This window comes from Dermacentor andersoni, chromosome 2 (assembly GCF_023375885.2).
Source record: "Dermacentor andersoni chromosome 2, qqDerAnde1_hic_scaffold, whole genome shotgun sequence".
NCBI classification, from domain to species: domain Eukaryota; kingdom Metazoa; phylum Arthropoda; class Arachnida; order Ixodida; family Ixodidae; genus Dermacentor; species Dermacentor andersoni.
In genome coordinates this window covers 257761551-257778865 of record NC_092815.1, presented here as the reverse complement: position 1 = coordinate 257778865, position 17315 = coordinate 257761551, and the positions used below count along the sequence as shown (strand labels likewise).

Genomic DNA, 17315 nt, shown 5'->3' with positions numbered 1-17315 from the left:
TTTACAGAAAAGAAGAACTTAATCAAAACTGTCATTGTTCCTTTGCACAGAAAAGCCTTAAAACATTTTCAAAATACGACATGTGAAATAAGCCAGCAAATATAATCTTTATATGCAAAAAATTTCGTCAGAAACAAAAGAAAATGTTAACCTCAGTGACTAACCCTAGCACAATGCCAAGGTCGACTCCCAGCCGTCTCCATGCAAAACTCGACTCACTGCGCAGCCGCCAACAAATCATCCCAACCGAAGCTTGTTAAAACCCTGCAGTTAAGGACTGTGACCTTTAGAACATGCAGGATATCTTAACCTCGATGGCTTTGAAGTGGTTCCGCGAATAAAGCTAAACTCCAGTTGGAAATCTGACAAACAGAAGTTGTATTCCGCGTCAATGCTGCTTCCAAAGTGCAAAAACACATGCAGATGCATTAGAATCGATAAAAATGCAACATTTCCGTGCATGAGCAGCGTGTGACGCCATCTTTGAAACTACAAGTGCTCATAACAGCGACTACGCCTCCTTTCTCCAGAGGCACTTTAGAAATCCATGCACGGAGGAAAAAGAAAACGGAAAACAGAAACTGACTGAACAGTTTCTAAATAACCCAATAAATGGTGCTGGCTGTCTGGGAGCTCTTGGGAAGTCGCAAAATATGAATTTGAAACTATCTATAGCAGGCTATCGGGCATAGCAGCCTATCAATGGGAACAGGCGTGGGCAGAAAAGTGTAAAAGGGCACAGCCATGTGTGACATTGACTGCTGCACAGTTGCTTAGCCCCTGCACATCTGCACCAAATATGTAGCACCAGTAGGGAGCGTGGCGAAAAATCTGGAACCAGCCCCTTCTGCACCTTTTGAAACAGAGGGAAGGGTTCAAAGGCTCGTACAGTGCGCCATGAACTGGTTCAGGTGGTGCAGGTGGACCAAACCAGCCAGCTATTTGTGTTTTAATAGGGCTGAGAAATTCCCAGTGCCCCTTATATGCATCATGGTACAAGACAAAACATGACCACACCTCTCATGTCATAGATCCTGAGCTGCTTGTTGTTCATGCCGGACACAAAGGTCATGGGAGACTGGCAAAACCAGCTGAGTGACTGAGTAGAGTCGGAGTAACCTGCAAGAGACAAAAAGCACCAAAATGGGAAAGCGTTGGCATAAACACATGGGTGTTATGGATGCGAATTGGAATCACAAGATACTTACCTTCTGGAACAGAACTTTTGACAGGAAAAGTCTCTGTTCAAAGGTTCAAAATAGAGTTTCTTGGCATCAAGAGCTCTTTGAAAACTCCCACGTTCCCAAGTGAGGCATAAAAACTTTTGAAGGGACACTGAACAGTAAAATTAAGTTTGCCTATACAAGTAAACTGTGCCACTGTAAAAGAAAAACAGCTGCTCGTACAGTAAGCCAGAAAATATACAAGAACGAAAGACATGCAGTGATGCTGCCCTGAAGTTTCTGCACTAGCTCCTTTTGACAGGATTAATTTGGACGGCAACTACAAAGGTCCACTTAATTGTGTGTCATCAAAGGGAGACACTGTATTTCAAAGGAACAACAAACTCAACCCATCAAGTTTTGGAAACTTTTTCTGCACCAAAATAACCTAAATACGATAATAACAACAACAACAAATATACTGAAATTTGTGATGGTTAAGCTGACATACTGGCAGAGAAGTTTTGGAAGAAAATTCATGGAGGGGTCTTTGTTTTTCCTCCTCAAAACTTTTTCCACCAAATGAAAGAAATTAAGATTTTTTAAAAGATAGGTTACCAGCAAAAACTAATTCAGCATTACTCTTTATTGTCCCTCTAATTGATTAATTTAATAATTGTTAGTGTCCTTTTTTACCAGCCTCTATTTAATGTAATAACCTTCCCTTTACCCTTGCATCTTCTTGCCATACAATAACGGTGTTCACTGAAACGCGACACAGTTACAGTGCTCACAGCTTTTCCTTCTCTTGCCTGCTGCTCTTTTTCCCTCTCTAATAAGGTATAAACGTTGCTGAATGCACTTTCCTATGTATTTCCCTTACTACAATCGTGTGTAATCTTTAAAAAAAAAAGAAAACATAAGGCACAGAAATATCTTTTTTACAATGTTCAGCTGTCCTCCACAATGGTTCGTATGGCAACCAAACAATAAAGAAGGGACACTGGAGAGGAAGAAGAGGCTTGCTAGGCCTCTTCTTGCATTCCAGGGTGTCTGCTTGGGTCTCTAGTCAACTGTTTTTCAGTAAATATGGATCACATTGAAGCACACTCAAAGAGCTAACGAATGAATTTGGCAAGCTTCAATAACACTTGGCCACAATAGCCCTAAACACGACAAGAATATACTGTGGAGACATCACATTGTAAGTACTGGTGATGATGGGGTTCCGGCAAGAAATTAAAGAATGTAGCTTTTACCTTCATTTTCTTTTCTATTATTCAACCTATTACCGCAATATTGCTACGGAACAGTATTTGCAATGACAAAGAGGCGAGCAGTGTGAAGACGACGATGACGATTAAAGGCTAGCACTTGCTTCTTGGCCAAGTGCGGCGTATTTCATTGTAAATATACTTGTATATAGCTTTTCGTCTGCGTCTTCCTACGTAACATATCTGGTGGAGGTGGACGTTCCCTGTACCTCATCACGGAGCTTCGCAGTGGACGGTACATCCAGCCTTCCTTCATGGCTCCCGGCAATGACAACTCGACTCAGCCGGCTCCGACACCTGCCGCCACTTCAATGACCTACATCACTCTCCCCGCTTCCCGAGATCCTGGCGTATTCTCGGGCAAAAATGGGGAAGACGTCGAGGACTGGATCAGCCTGTACGCACACATCAGCCGCAATAACCGGTGGCACCCTACTATCAAGCTCGCCAACGTAGTCTTTTACCTCGGTGGCACACCTCAGGTTTGGTTTTGGAGAGACGAAGGTGAGCTCACCAGTTTGGATTCGCTTAAGCAAAAGTTCCAAGACTTGTTCGGCAACCCCTATGGTCACCAACACGCCATGCAAAAGGTGTTATCCGGCCATGTGCAGACATCACTAGAGCCCTACGTCACGTACATTCGGACGTCTTGGCTCTGTGCCGCAAAGTTGATGCACACATGACTGTGCCCGACAAGGTTTCCCACATCCTCAAAGGCATTGCCGATGACGCCTTCAACGTGCTCATTTTAAACAACGTGGCGACGGCAGATGCAGTTATAAAAGAGTGCCGTCGCCTGGAACTCGCTAAAAGCCGACGTATCGACCAGCCGTTTGCCCGTCTGCCCAACACCCCAGTGACATCTTCCTGTGCCGACCCTCCTCGTCCCAACAACACTGGCAATGTTACCAGGATCATCCGGCGTGAGATAGAGGCTGCCTATCTGGCTGCCTTCGACTCCAGCTCCTCCAACGCACCTGCAGTCACGGTTTCCCTGATCCAGGCAGTTGTCCACCAGGAATTAGCAAACATGGGTCTTCACACCATCTGCTCGACCCATCGCCCTGATACCCACCCGGCTTCTTTGATTCCACCCCATCCCGCATCTTATTACCTACCACGTTTCCGCAACCTATCTGAATGGCGCACTGCTGACAACAAGCCCATTTGTTTTCACTGCCTTCGAATCGGGTACATTACTTGGCACTATCGCAGTCGTTGGAGTTCCCCGACCCGGTCTACTTATACTGCCTACTCTTGCCCCCCCAGATGGCCCTTCTTGTCCCAATGCCACACGCTCCGATAATGCTGCCACTGATTCTCCTGCGCCGAACTGCCCCTATTCTCGTTCGCCTTTGCCCCAACGACGACAATCTCACTCTCCCCAGCCCCATCGCTCCTATTCGCCAACTCCCTTCGGACGCCGCTCCCAGCCGGAAAACTAGATGATGCAGTGCCTCGAGGCGTGAGCTGCATTGCAGCATTGCATTGCATTGCTCCCTACGCTGCCAAATCCTCTACTGACATTGCCCACTCCTCTGAACCTTCTTCACATGCAAGTCGACGGTGTTTCTGTGTCTGCTCTTATAGACACTGGGGCGCATTTGTCGGTAATGAGCGCTGACCTTCGTAACTGGCTCAAGAAAATAATCATTCCCACCACGACGCCTATTGTCCGTCTCGCCGATGGCGGAACAGCCCCCGTAATTGGTATGTGTGCCACCCGCGTCTCCTTCATCGATTGCTCCACTATCGTGCTATTCACAGTCATCGCTTACTGTCCCCACGACATCATCCTCGGCTTAGACTTCCTCTCCGCACTTTCTGCTCTCACCGATTGTTCCGCCAGTACTCTCTGCCTTGACCTACCTGTTCTGGATCCCGCTGAACCACACCCCAGTCACCTCAGTTCCGTCGACTTCGTTAGCTTGCCACCTTCGGCACTGACTTACATTGACTTAGTGTTATCCTTACCAGTGCCCGACGGTCACTACATCGCGGCTCCTATGCAAGACATCCTCTTTACACACGGGATCACAGTACCTCATACAGTTTTATCTATTACAGCAAATTGCATCTGCCTGCCAGTGGTCAATTTTGGCTTGACGACACAAGTGCTGCCACACGGGATGTCTCTGGCCCAGCTTTGCTCATTCGAGGTTCACTCAGTAGACGACAATTCAGCCAATCCTCCCCTACCATCACAGTCGGACTTGTACCATCGCTGACTTACAAAAAATTATTGCGCCCGACATGTCGTCCGAGCACGCTCGTGAGCTCTACCGCATTCTGCTTTCCTACCACGACATTCTTGACTTTAACAATCGTCCTTTGGCCCAAACTACAGCTGTTAAACATCGCATTAATACCGGCGATGCCCCTCCTATTCATTGCCGCCAGTATCGAGTGTCACCGGCTGAGCGTCAAGTTATTCACGCCAAAGTTCGCAAAATGCTTACCAAGAACATTATTGAACCGTCATGTAGTCCATGGGTGTCACCTGTTGTAGTGGTAAAAAACAAGGATGGCTCATGGCACTTTTGCGTGGATTATCAGCACCTTAACAGGGTTACCAAAAAGGACATGTATCCATTACCTCGGATTGATTACGCCCTTGACTGCCTCCACGGTGCTCGCTATTTCTCCTCTATTCACCTTCGCTCCGGCTACTGGCAGATTGCCATGGACGATCTCGACCACGAGAAGACTGCTTTTGTAACACCCGACGGCCTTTATCAATTTAAAGTGATGCCGTTCGGTCTATGAAACACTCCTGCCACTTTTGAATGCATGATGGACTCCCTTCTTCACGGTTTCAAATGGTCCATGTGCCTGTGCTACTTGGACGACGTTACAGTATTCTCCCCAACGTTCCCTACGCACCTCGAGCGCCTCTCGGCAGTCATGGACGTTTTGCATCGAACCAGTCTGCAACTGAACGCATCGAAATGCCAATTCTGTCGTCGCCAGATTACCGTCCTTGGGCATCTCGTTGACGCGAACGGACTGCAACTGGACGCAGGCAAGATCTATGCTGTTACACACTTCCCTCTTCCGAAGTGTGTCAAGGATGTGCGCAGCTTCATTGGCCTTTGTTCGTACTTCCGCCGTTTCATGAAAAATTTCGCGGCCATAGCACGACCACTAACCAAGCTTTTGAAAAAAGACGCTCCTTCCCACTGAGGCGATAACAAGGCCTTTGCATTCTCGCATCTAATCGACCTTCTCACAACGCCTCCCGTTCTGGCCCATTTCAATCCTTCTGCGCCTACCGAAGTCCGTACTGATGCCAGCAGTCACGGAATCGGCGCAGTACTGGCACAACGCCAGCGTGGCCACGATCGTGTTATCGCTTACGCCAGCAGGCTTCTCTCAACTTCCGAGCGCAACTATTCCATCACTGAGCGTGAGTGTCTGGCCCTAGTTTAGACGGTTGCAAAGTTCCGCCCATACCTATATATGGTCAACCCTTTTCCTTTGTCACAGACCATAACGCACTTTGCTGGTTATCCTCACTGAAAGATCTTGCAGGAAGACTTGGTTGCTGGGCTTTACGCCTCCAAGAATATTCGTATTCTGTCACCTTAACATCTGGCCGACTACACAAGGACGCTGACTGCCTGTCTCGATACCCGGTAGACGAGCCTGACGATGCCGACAGTAGTACCGCCAACGGCATTTTCTCTGTGTCTGCCTTCGCTAACATCGATGATGAGCAGTACCGAGACCTATCGCTGCGAGTACTCATCGAGCGTCTGCGCTCTACACCTACCGATGCATCCGTTCACCAATATGTCCTGCAGGGTGGCATTCTGTACCGAAGGAACTTCCTCCCTGACGGATGTGATCTTCTTGTCGTGCCAAAACATCTACGACAGACTGTGCTCTTTGAGATGCATGACGTACCCACTGCAGGACATCTTGGGGTAACCCACACGTACGACCGCGTCTGCCGCCGCTTATACTGGCCTGGTCTCGCTCGCTCCGCCCACAGCTCTGTTGCTGCCTGTGATCCCTGCCAGTGTCGGAAAACACCTCAGGTGCTACCTGCCATTCATCTCCAGCCGATCACCGTCCCTGTGGCACCGTTCTTTCGTGTTGGATTAAGCCTCCTCGGTCCCTTTCCCACGTCATCCTCTGGGAACAAATTGGTAACCGTCACAACTGATTACGCCACCCGATACGCTATCACGAGGGCTCTCCCTACCAGTTGCGCCACTGACGTCGCAGACTTTCTCTTGCGTGACATTATCTTGTTTCATGGCACGCCGTGACAGCTGCTTACTGACCGTGGTCGTAACATCCTCTCGAAAGTTATCGCCGACATTGTGCGTCCTGCTCCACTCAACACAAGCTGACTACCTCATACCATCCTCAAACTAATGGCCTGACAGAGCGGTTAAACCATACTCTTACCGGTATGCTGTCCAAGTACGTTTCCAAGGATCACCACGACGGGGACATTGCCCTTCCTCACGTCACATTTGCTTATGATTCTTCCCGGCACGACACCGCCGTATTTTCTCCATTTTATCTACTCTACGGTCGCGAACGGACCTTGCCCCTTGACACAGCACTTCCTCCTGCTGCGATCTCAACAAGCAAGTATGCGCGCGACGCCATCACCCTCGCCGACCATGCACGCCAGCTTGCCCGAGCTCGACTGACAGACTCGCAAACCACACAGCAGCGTCAGTACAACGCCCGCCACCGTGACGTACAGTTTTCACCTGGTGCGCTCGTGCTCCTGTGGACGCCCTCTCGTCACATTGGACTTTCAGAAAAGCTCCTTTCGCGATACACAGGGCCCTACCGCGTGCTGTGCCAGGTGACGCCTGTGACTTACGAAATTGCTCCCGTGGGTTAACCTTGTCCTCTCCTTTGGCATCTAGTGACGTCGTGCACGTCAGTAGGCTCAAGACCTACTACACTGCTTCCGAGTCCGGCCTTTAGTCGCTCCGGGACGGCGCTTTTGCCGCCGGGGGTAGTGCTACGGAACAGTATTTGCAATGACGAAGAGGCGAGCAGTGTGAAGACGACAAGGATGATTAGAGGCTAGCGCGGGTTGTCGCCTCTTGGCCAAGTGCGGCGTGTTTCATTGTAAATATACTTGTATATAGCTTTTCGTCTGTGCCTTCCCACGTAACAATACTAAAGAAAATAGAAGTCTGAAATTCTTTTACAACAGTGAAATTAACTAGGACGAGACGAGTGCACACAGAGAGCGCTGATTTACTTACAACTGGTTTTATTGAGGCGATTTCCACTGCTCAAGTACGGTGGCAACCAATCTCAAATGAAAATATACAAAGACAAGATTGGCGAGAATGACAGTACCTGAGCACAGGGCTACAGTGAAACCAGCACTGCGTATTTGCACTTGTGTCCTTTATGTTGTTGTAAAAGAATGTCACATCAACTTGCCCAAGCTTCAACAGAGGTTTGAAAGACTACTTTATCAGGCCAAATCAATTTGGCATTTCTCGTAAGTTTGAATTCTGATATCTAGAAACAAAGTCAGAATGTTTTTTCACCCATGATGTCAACTCCTCCTTACCTCGAAATGCTTTTGTGCCAGATTAAAGATATCTCGAAACCCAAATGGGAAGAAATATCTATACCCAGTAGGCTTGTGCGAATAGTGCTTTTTGGTTCGAAGCGAATTCGAAGCAAATAGTAATTCTTCTTGAATAATTTCGAAGAGAATATTTCGAATAGTAGCAAGAAAAAAAAAACGGCAGGGGGCTAAGGTCTGGGATTTATTCAAGAAAAGTAAACAACTTGATTATTTACGAAAATCTACAAATTTTCGTGCAAGAATACTAGCTGTTCCACATACTGGGTTTGAGGTCCCTTCTGCAGCTTACAACGGCTCTTGCAGTCGAAAAAGCCTTTCACGTCTTGTGTGGGTGGCTGGTATCGAAAGGTACCTATGTGCAGCTGCAACCAGCGTTGGGTAAAGGTGGCTGCCCTTGCTTTTGCACCATACAAGGGGGTCTTCGGACCAGGAAAGAAGGGGGCCTTCAAGTACCCAGCAACCTCATCCAAGATTGTACGGCTTGACTGATGATGTGCATGCGAACTGAAGTCTGTAAAAGCACTCCACACAGAGTACCCTGATGGGTCTGCAGAGCAGGTGCTGTTCTCACATGTCGCTGTACCATGTTGATCAACTGGCACAGTCTCTTCTGCTGCCGTTATGAGTAGAGTGAACGCCCATTGCTTTGCGGGTCGTTCAGCATAACAGACATCTTTGTATCTAGGATCTACCAACATTGGCAATGCAAGAAAGCGTGACATCTTGATATCAGGGAACCTTGTCTTGATGCTATGCAAAAGGCTTGAGGCAAGCAATGCTGCCTCACCACCTTCGGAAACATGTTCAGCTAGAACCACCTCGGTACACTGCAACAGGGGAATGACTTGTGACAGCGTGGATTATCTGTCCCCAGACAGTTCAGTTGTGGCATGGTCAAGTGGCTTCAAGACTTGCACTGCTGCATTCATAAGCTTCCGCTCACTTGCATTCAAGTTTGGAACTGCGTCACATTCTGAAGGTTCTACAGTGGTGACCGTACGGAGCTTCACGAGCCTGGCCATCATGGCACGTTCACTGTTCTATCGGGTCGGAACGTCTTGTATAATCTCGAGAGGGTCCAGCTGCATGTTTCTCTGAATTTCCTGAAGCTGTCCTCGGGCCTTGGCACTCCGTTTGTATCTAGCCACAATCGTTCTGGCCTTAGCACAGAGCTGCAAAAACACTGGCACTTCTCCTTTGGCATCAATGACACACAACTGAAGGGTTTGTCCGAAACACTGCACAGCACTGCAGGACGACCACGCTACTGCAGAAGTAAAGTTCCTTCCATTACCTGTAGCGACGAAGATCGGCACAGTATCATGGGCTGGAAGTTCCTGCTCCTCGATGACACCTGTGATAAATAGCTCCAGGTTTTCTGCAGTGTGAGAGTCTGTCATCTTCGTGCAAGCCAATGCATGCACGTGTTGCACGAAGTCACTGTCCATGATGTGACAAGTTATATAAATGTAGCTGTCATTTGCCCGGGATGTCCAACCATCAGTTGTGATTGAAAGTGACTCCCCTCCGCTTGCAAAAATGTCCCCGAGCTTCTTTTTCACCTTCTCTTTGCTTGATGCGTAAAAGTCCCAGTGCTTGATGCATAGAAGTGATGCGAGAAGGTTGTCCGAGACGACACAGCATAATCCGGCATAGCGAACTTCATCATGTCGAGGAAACATGGTTCTTCGACAATGTTGTAGGTGTGCATACCACGAGCTACGAAGCGAGCTATCATTTTATTATCTGTTGAGCTTTTGGGGCTGACGCTTTCATTTTCGGCTCAAAACTGTCGGCTATGGATGGCTGTTGACCACTTGCCTTGCTTGCCCCCTTGAGCTTGGATGGCCTTTCACATGCGTCCCACTTCTCTTGGTAGTCCTTGTGCAAGTCTGGGTTTCTCCTTGAATGCGTTGCTAGGGTTGTTGTTGTACTTGTCAGGGTCTTCAGGACTGCCCTGCATTTAAGACATCGCGCTTCGGTTCCCGGTGGAATCTTTACAAAAATGAAAGTCCCCCATGGTGCTTTCTGGAGTGGTCCAAGGCGGCAGAGATTAATCAAATGCTGCTGCGGCAGAGACAGAGTCGCCCACTAAACGCAATCGACCACACCACTACGCCGACGAGATGCGTTTTTGTATGCCTTTGTTCTGAGTATAGTTCTGCTTTCCTGGCTTGGCTTGGATTGGATTGGATTGGGAAAAGTATTACTGAATCCAATACCAATACTTCTGAAGATGAATTCTCCCTGCCGCATGTGGCTATTCGTTCAAGCCGAATACTTCGAAATTTCTGAATAACAAAATTCTAATCAAAGCGAATATCGAACAGCGCATTATTCATTCAACTTTTTGAAAATATCGAATATTCACACAAGCCTACTACCCACAGTAAACACTACTGTGCATCTGCAATACCAACAACTTCCAATCGCGCTGGTCTCTAACTCACCCCAGTGCTTCTTCTAACTTGTGGGGCTCCTCTTTCTTTCTCATAGCCTAGTACATTTCTGCAACGTGCTGACCAAGGTCACGTCAGAGAGCAACCATTAGCAATTGTTGCTATTGACCCCATAAACTAGAGGAGAAAACTCTTCACAATGCATCTAGGATTGTTGGGGCGTTCTTTCAGTTATTTCAATCTGCGGCGAGTCACAGTAAATGACACAGACACAGCACATAGGACGAGAGTATACCATGATGAGTGCCATTCAGCCCAGTTTGAAATGAATGAACAACTAAACTAGCCCAGCCTGACTCTTTTCAGTACTGTAGCGAATGCCTATCAGTACCTTTCACCCTGCTGTGCGGATTGCGTAGGCAACAAGGTAGTGTCATTTTTGCTCAGATTTTACATGGCAGTGAACGATCGCACTGCGCCTAGCTCGATAGCAAAGCCAGATGCCATGCTACCTGCTCATTAATTCTTTCCCCTTTCTGTCTATCATTGCTTGTGCATGCTGTCTTGCCAGCTTGTCGCCACTTCTTTAAACTTGTTCATAAATACATTGCTGATTACCAAAACATGGTGCCACCACAGGGGTGCAGCAGCAACACCACTAATAGCAACATCTTGTGATGCAAACTAACTAGGGAACACACAAAGCTAATACTAGAACTGCAGTGACATGTCATATTCTACTTAACTGTCTGTCTAAAGAATTGATATAAAGTAGCATGATATCTTCATTACAGTGGAATGTCGATGATACGATCACGGCTAATACGAATCTCTGGATGATACGAATTCTTCTGTGGTCCCGGCCGAGCCCCATTACTTTGCAACGTGCTAGAGAACGGTTGTTACGAATAAATTTTTGACTCGCGTCAGTTGATACGAAAATTACCGAAAACACTTTGGAAATTTGAAAGTGTGCTTGGCGAAAGCCAGACGCTGCTGCCGTCTGCGCTCCAATTCATTTGCTTTGGTGTTCGGCAATATCGCCTGTCGCTGCTGCCGCTTTCGTTCTGTTTCTTGCCTTTGGTACCCGGCGATCTAATCAGTCGCTGCTGGCGTTTTCGTTCTGCCTCCCTTGCTTTCGCATCTGGTGACATGTTCATTCGTCGCATGTGCATTCACTCCTTGTTCTTCTAGAGTTTAATGTTGGGGGGATCCGGCGTCCGCTGCCGCTTCCCCGAACCGCTTGGCGCGCAATCACAGGGCCGCTTCAGAGCTATGGGTCTCACTCACTCGACTGCAACAAGACATCTGACGAAGGAGCGGCAGAGCGGCGGTGCAGCTGCCACCGCTGACGCCTGTGTGCTCGTTCTACCGCTACTGTGTGACGTCACGGTTGCTATGCGCAGCTGTGCCCCGGCCGGCACGCCAGTTGCTAAGGAGGGGAGGAGGTTGCGCCGCTGCGTGGAGAGGCCACAGTTGGCACGATTCCAGCGCATAGATGGATGCGATCGTGAGCATGAGCCCCACCGACAGCAGTGAAAGAGAACAGCGCGCAGTTACGCGATTTCTCCCTCTCTCTTTTGGTGCGGAGGCACGGACCTGGCGCCAGACAGCGCGGAGGCCGCGACTGGGCGCGAAGAGTTTGAAGCGGTGGCACTTTTGTTGCTCTTGTGCTTTTCCTCCTTTTCCGTGTGCCATCGGATGGAGTGGCTGCTGTGCTTCGGGCCGCGTTCTTTGCATTAGACATGGGCGACGGAGAAGTACCACCACCGGCGGCTGAAACGCCGCATGCACTCGAAGTTCTGAAGTGTGCTATGGCTGCGGATTGAGGGGATGTGCGAGTCTCACGCGTCCCCCGATATCTTGTTTTCCCGCATAGCTTCCATCTCCTACAGTGCGGCTTCGCCGCGTGGCCTGGCGCCCGCGGCGGTCGGAGTGGTTGAAGCGGAGTGCGAGAGATGGCGCGAGTGTTGCACTGCTAGCGCCGCCTCACGGCAGGGTTACTTGGGGGTGCGGGAAATATAAGGGGGCTCTTGGGCGGCGGACGTGGGCGGCGGCGGCAGTGAGCGCAGCGGACGTCCCGCGCGTGCGCCAATCCATGCTTCTGCGAGACCGTCTCGTGTGGCCGCCTTCGAACGCACCACTGTTCGCGTGACCGTACACGCGAACGACCAGGCGTTGGGATCCAGCATGGGGCAAGCATATTCGCTCGTTATCCGGTCGCGGCGAGTCGAACTTCTAGATTTGTCGCACGCCCATCAGCATGTTTTGTGGATAGCAACTCGGCTAGCAGGCATTGATCTATGAAAGGTGCAATAAATGCCCTTGTGATTGTTTGCACTACTGTGTAGTCGTTCCTTTCTCCCATGAGTATGGGTGTGAGAACCCCACAGGATTTAATCAGCGACGACATGTGCACGCGTTTTTATGGATTTGAACAGTCTGCTAACTGGCCTGATAAAGAAAAAGAAGCAGAATGATATTAGAGACTTTTTCTTCAGGAAATAAATGCTTTTTACGTATGTGTGCCTGAGTGAGTTCACCTCTCACTTTTTATTTTGGCTAGATTTAATTGTTTGGATGATACGAATTTCAGCTAATATGAATATTTGTCATGACCCCGTGAGATTCATATCATTGAGATTCCACTGTAACACGAAGTCCTTCTTATTTTATTTTTTAATGAGAACACTCACACAACGGCAAAATGTTTCAAACACATCGTAATCAAACCAAGATGTCGCAACCAGCTTTGCTAGTACCATCTGTGGCTCCTGTGTCCATAAAAGCTAACAGGTCTACAGACTAGCTAAAGCTTCCCTCACCTCACTTGAAGCTCTCGGTCGACTGCCACTGCCACTCTCTCCTCACAGTAAAAACACCTGCAAAACTATTTCGTTTGCTGGGTTCCGGCTTCCGCCCTCGAATAAAATAGTTTTGGTTAGCAATAACAGCATACTATACAGTGTAAATCCCATTTGTCGAGTGGTCGAGCAGCCAAGCGGCCTAAGCAGTGGCAGATGCTGGGTTACAGATATTTGTCTCATACATGTAGTGCATGGCCTGAGCATGAGGTTTTACCATGTGTGGTCTTCTTACAGCATTAGCCAGTGTACTTTTCTTTTTCTCAGAAGATGGCTACTACATGGGTTAAGTGGCTAGACAAACGGGCGTGGCGTAGACTTTATACAAGCCACAAGAGAATCAAAACGGATTAATTTTTGCCTGGTCTTGTGTTTGTTCAGTCCTCTACAATGCACTTGCTCATTTTACGGAAATTGTGTCCTCACAAATAGCCACACAAATTGTGTCCTCACAAATTGTGTCGCATTTCCTTTCATGCGATTCCCTTTTGATACCACTGCTTTATAAGGCAAAAAGGCAATGCTGAAGCATTAAGCTTACACAACCGTAGAAACTTCTGCCTTGCTCACCTGCTATCATCATCGTCAGTGTCACTGTTGTTCCGTTAAATCCCCATGTTTGCTCACCGACCGCTCTTCCTGCGTGGTCCTTCGCAGGTTTCGACACAGTGGTGCCATGAAACCCAAGAGCTGTATTAATCAATGACCGCACAGCCCCCAGCACTGCCTGATGATGAGCCCACAGATAGATTCACCGAGAAGAGTGGAGTCAATGCTATTGATGGCCCTCATCCACTCACCCTGCTACAGGGAGGCCAAGTTCACCATGAATAGGGCACTGATCAGAATGATGGTAAGCCTCATTTTCCATGATATCAACGCGGCTTTCTGTGAGACCACAATGGCTCAACTTCGTCTCATGAGCAGCCCTGTCGAAATGCTTGAGGAAAGGCTTCGTTTTCTAAACGAAAAGATCGAAGTACTGATCTCTGACGATGACCTATATGAAGAATATACTATTCAGGTACATTAGAGAAATAAGCTGGTTACACTGAAGTTTAAAATCAGACTTGCTATTGAGAAGAGACAGAGTGTAAACAGTGAAGACGTGCCACAAATCTCGGGAAGCAGAATGCTAGTACCATTCAATTACGCTTGTGCCTTGAAGCGTTGGAAAAATACAACCGGTAAAATATTGTAAAACAGAAGCTACAAGCCATGACAACTATGAAGAAGGTAAAAGCAAGAATGGCATAAAGACAAACATTTTCATTGACACGGAAGTACCTACTCAAGACAAAATTGTGTGTAAAACCGGGAGTAACATGGTTAGTGACGTGGATGATGCAACCAAAGACAGCTATGAACTGATGTCATCATCTTGGACTTTAGAGATGGGTCCAAAGCACAACGATGACTAAGAAGTAGCCCTTATGCCAGTGGGATACCTAAAGAGCCCCCGTGCAGGACATTCAAACAGTTTCAATAGAAACGTGCAGTTCGACAGCATCTCTGATGAACAGTGCAGGAGTTCACGAAGACCTCATTTTTTCTGAAGAGTCACGGTGCCAACAAGGCAAGGGAATGCATACGCATTGTATTGATAACCACAAAGGCGCTTTCATAAATCAAAGCAAAATGAATTCCTGCCAGTACAGGCGCTGACAACACGAGGTCCGTCGTCCCCGTGCAATCAACATAGAAGAGTGTCTGGCCACTTCCCCATCTACCACTGTCAGAACTGCTCAACTCTCAAATATCCTATGTGGCACAAACAACCAACATCCGACCATTACCGAACTACTGGCGCAGATATCCATTAAAGCAAAGACAACAATGAATCTGAGACCGGATTTCATCTGCGCAAGCTCAAAGCACTGCAAAGACAGAACAAGGTGTCTGTTTCACCGAGTGCTTTGATGACATTGCACATCTCATGGCGAAGTTCATACTGTTTCAAGAAAGATCAAAAACAACCACAGAATACTAAGCGTCAGATTCAGATGTCCAACAGTGAGCAACATTGGCTAACGCCACTACCTGTGCACACCAGAATTCACACTACGAAACAAAATACAACTGCGCATCAGGCCTTTTCTTGTTCACATAGGATCTAGTGGCCGGGAAACATATACGATTGCAGTCTGCAACAGGGAACGCCAGCAAGTTTCAGTTATCGCCTATTAACCCTTTCGCTGTAACTGACGTACCGGTACGTCATCGCGCTTCCCCCCCACAGTGTCACTGACGTACCGGTACGTTCTCTATCGCACGTTCAAAATTTCGCGCCTGGGCGCAAAGCTGGCGCTCCCAGACTTGGCCACGCCATCTGTTGACTCTTCCTACAAGTTCGTATTTTCGCCCCGGCCTGTGTTAGTACATGTATTGAAGAGTACGGTGCGACTGCCACGCCCCCCTCTCTTTTTGCCGAGTGGCGCGGTGGCTCCGCGTTCGCTGGATAATGCATCGCGCGCGTGTGGTTATGGGTTCAAGGGTTGTTCTGCCATCTCCGCCGGTTTTAAGGTTTTTATTTTTCTTCTGTTGGTGCGTCTGCTACGGCGCGTCAAGTTCAGGCGCACGCGCCGCCGTTGCCTCTCCGAAAAGAGTGACTCGATTGCTGCTTTCGCTCTCTCGCCGTACCCTCGCTTCCGACTTGCAGCAGTAAACGTAAAGCCCTTCGAACTTTGTTTTAGCCTTTTTCCATCTCCCTCTTCTTGATCACACAACGTCCTATTTATCTCCGTTGCGCGGGCGAATGAAAGCGCATCCTCCCTGCGCGCGGTTACTTTCGGATAGCTGAGCAGCTCGAGACCTTCGTCTGTTCATTGGAGCGGTGGCTCTTACGATTCAGAATACGAGCCGAGCTCGGATTTGGACTCGGACAGCGTCTAACGTGACGAACAGATGAGTTCCGCATCGTCAGATTCGGACGTTGAACGGATGTTATAGTCAGGCTGATGATGATGATGATGTTTACTAATAACAGCTGCAGAACATTAAAATGTGCATATTGCATTGACTATGTTATTTGTATACCAATCATAATCAAAAATAAATTGCTATGTTCATTCCCTGTTATGCTCGCTCCCTGAAACCAAGCCGACACTGGGGGTGCGTCACGGCCAGAAAGGTCCGACAGCGAAAGGGTTAAAAGCATGCGCAACACTTCCGACAGCACCACATGCTGCGAAACAGATAGGCGAAGATTCTTATCACAAAACGATTGGCAGCGATAGCTGTGATTGCGGCGCACGATGACCTGGGCGGAGATTTACCGGAATAAATAACTGTATGTGCCGTTGTTTTCACATCAGATGGATGGCTATATACTGTTCTCAATCGCACATGCCTCGGGCCTTTTCTTGTTCACATGGGACAAGTGGCCAGGAAAAGTGTACGATTCCAGTCTGCAGCAGGGAAGGCCAACGTGCTTCGGTTATCGCTTATTAAAAACATGTGTGATGCTTCCGACGGCACCACACACTGCGAAACATATAGGTGAAGATGCTTATTGCAATACGCTTGGCCGTAATAGCTGTGATTGCAGCGCGCGATGACCCAGGTGGAGATTTGGTGGTACCGGAATAAAAAAACTATACACGCCTTTGTTTTCACGTCAGACGGGTGCCTGGTTATATTGTTGCTTATACCCTGCTGCAGTATACACGCTGAATGAGGATCCAGGCGTTTGCACTTTATGAAACGTAAGCATCAACGCATGATGCCGAGACAAACCTTGTTCTCTTCTTCTTTGGTTCCCTTGCTGTGCCACACTATGTGGCATTACCCCCTCTTCAAAAAAAAAGGAGGAAAACATACATAGACTTTACATGAGAGTGCCGAGAGGTCTAGGACGAACACATAGGCTATAGTCACAATCTCTGTGGTGTGCAACATAGTCACAAGGCACTGAGGGATGAGCAACAACAAAAACTAACCTAAGCGGCTGAAAACATCGAATATTAGGGGCTATAGTACTGTTTCAACCGCACAATGTGCACAATCTCAGATTGCGGTTGTCGACGTCGGCGTGGCTG

General features: G+C 48.2%; 1 protein-coding gene across 5 annotated transcripts in view; it reads right to left on the bottom strand.

The window, feature by feature from the left end:
- mio (GATOR complex protein mio) overlaps nucleotides 1–17315 on the bottom strand; it is a 547780-nt gene that overhangs the window by 361653 nt on the left and 168812 nt on the right. For all 5 annotated transcript variants that reach the window (XM_072286653.1, XM_072286650.1, XM_072286651.1 and 2 more), the window contains one exon: nucleotides 1018–1119. In XM_072286653.1, coding sequence (XP_072142754.1) covers nucleotides 1018–1119 — 102 coding nt within the window. The remainder of the gene's footprint in view (nucleotides 1–1017; nucleotides 1120–17315) is intronic.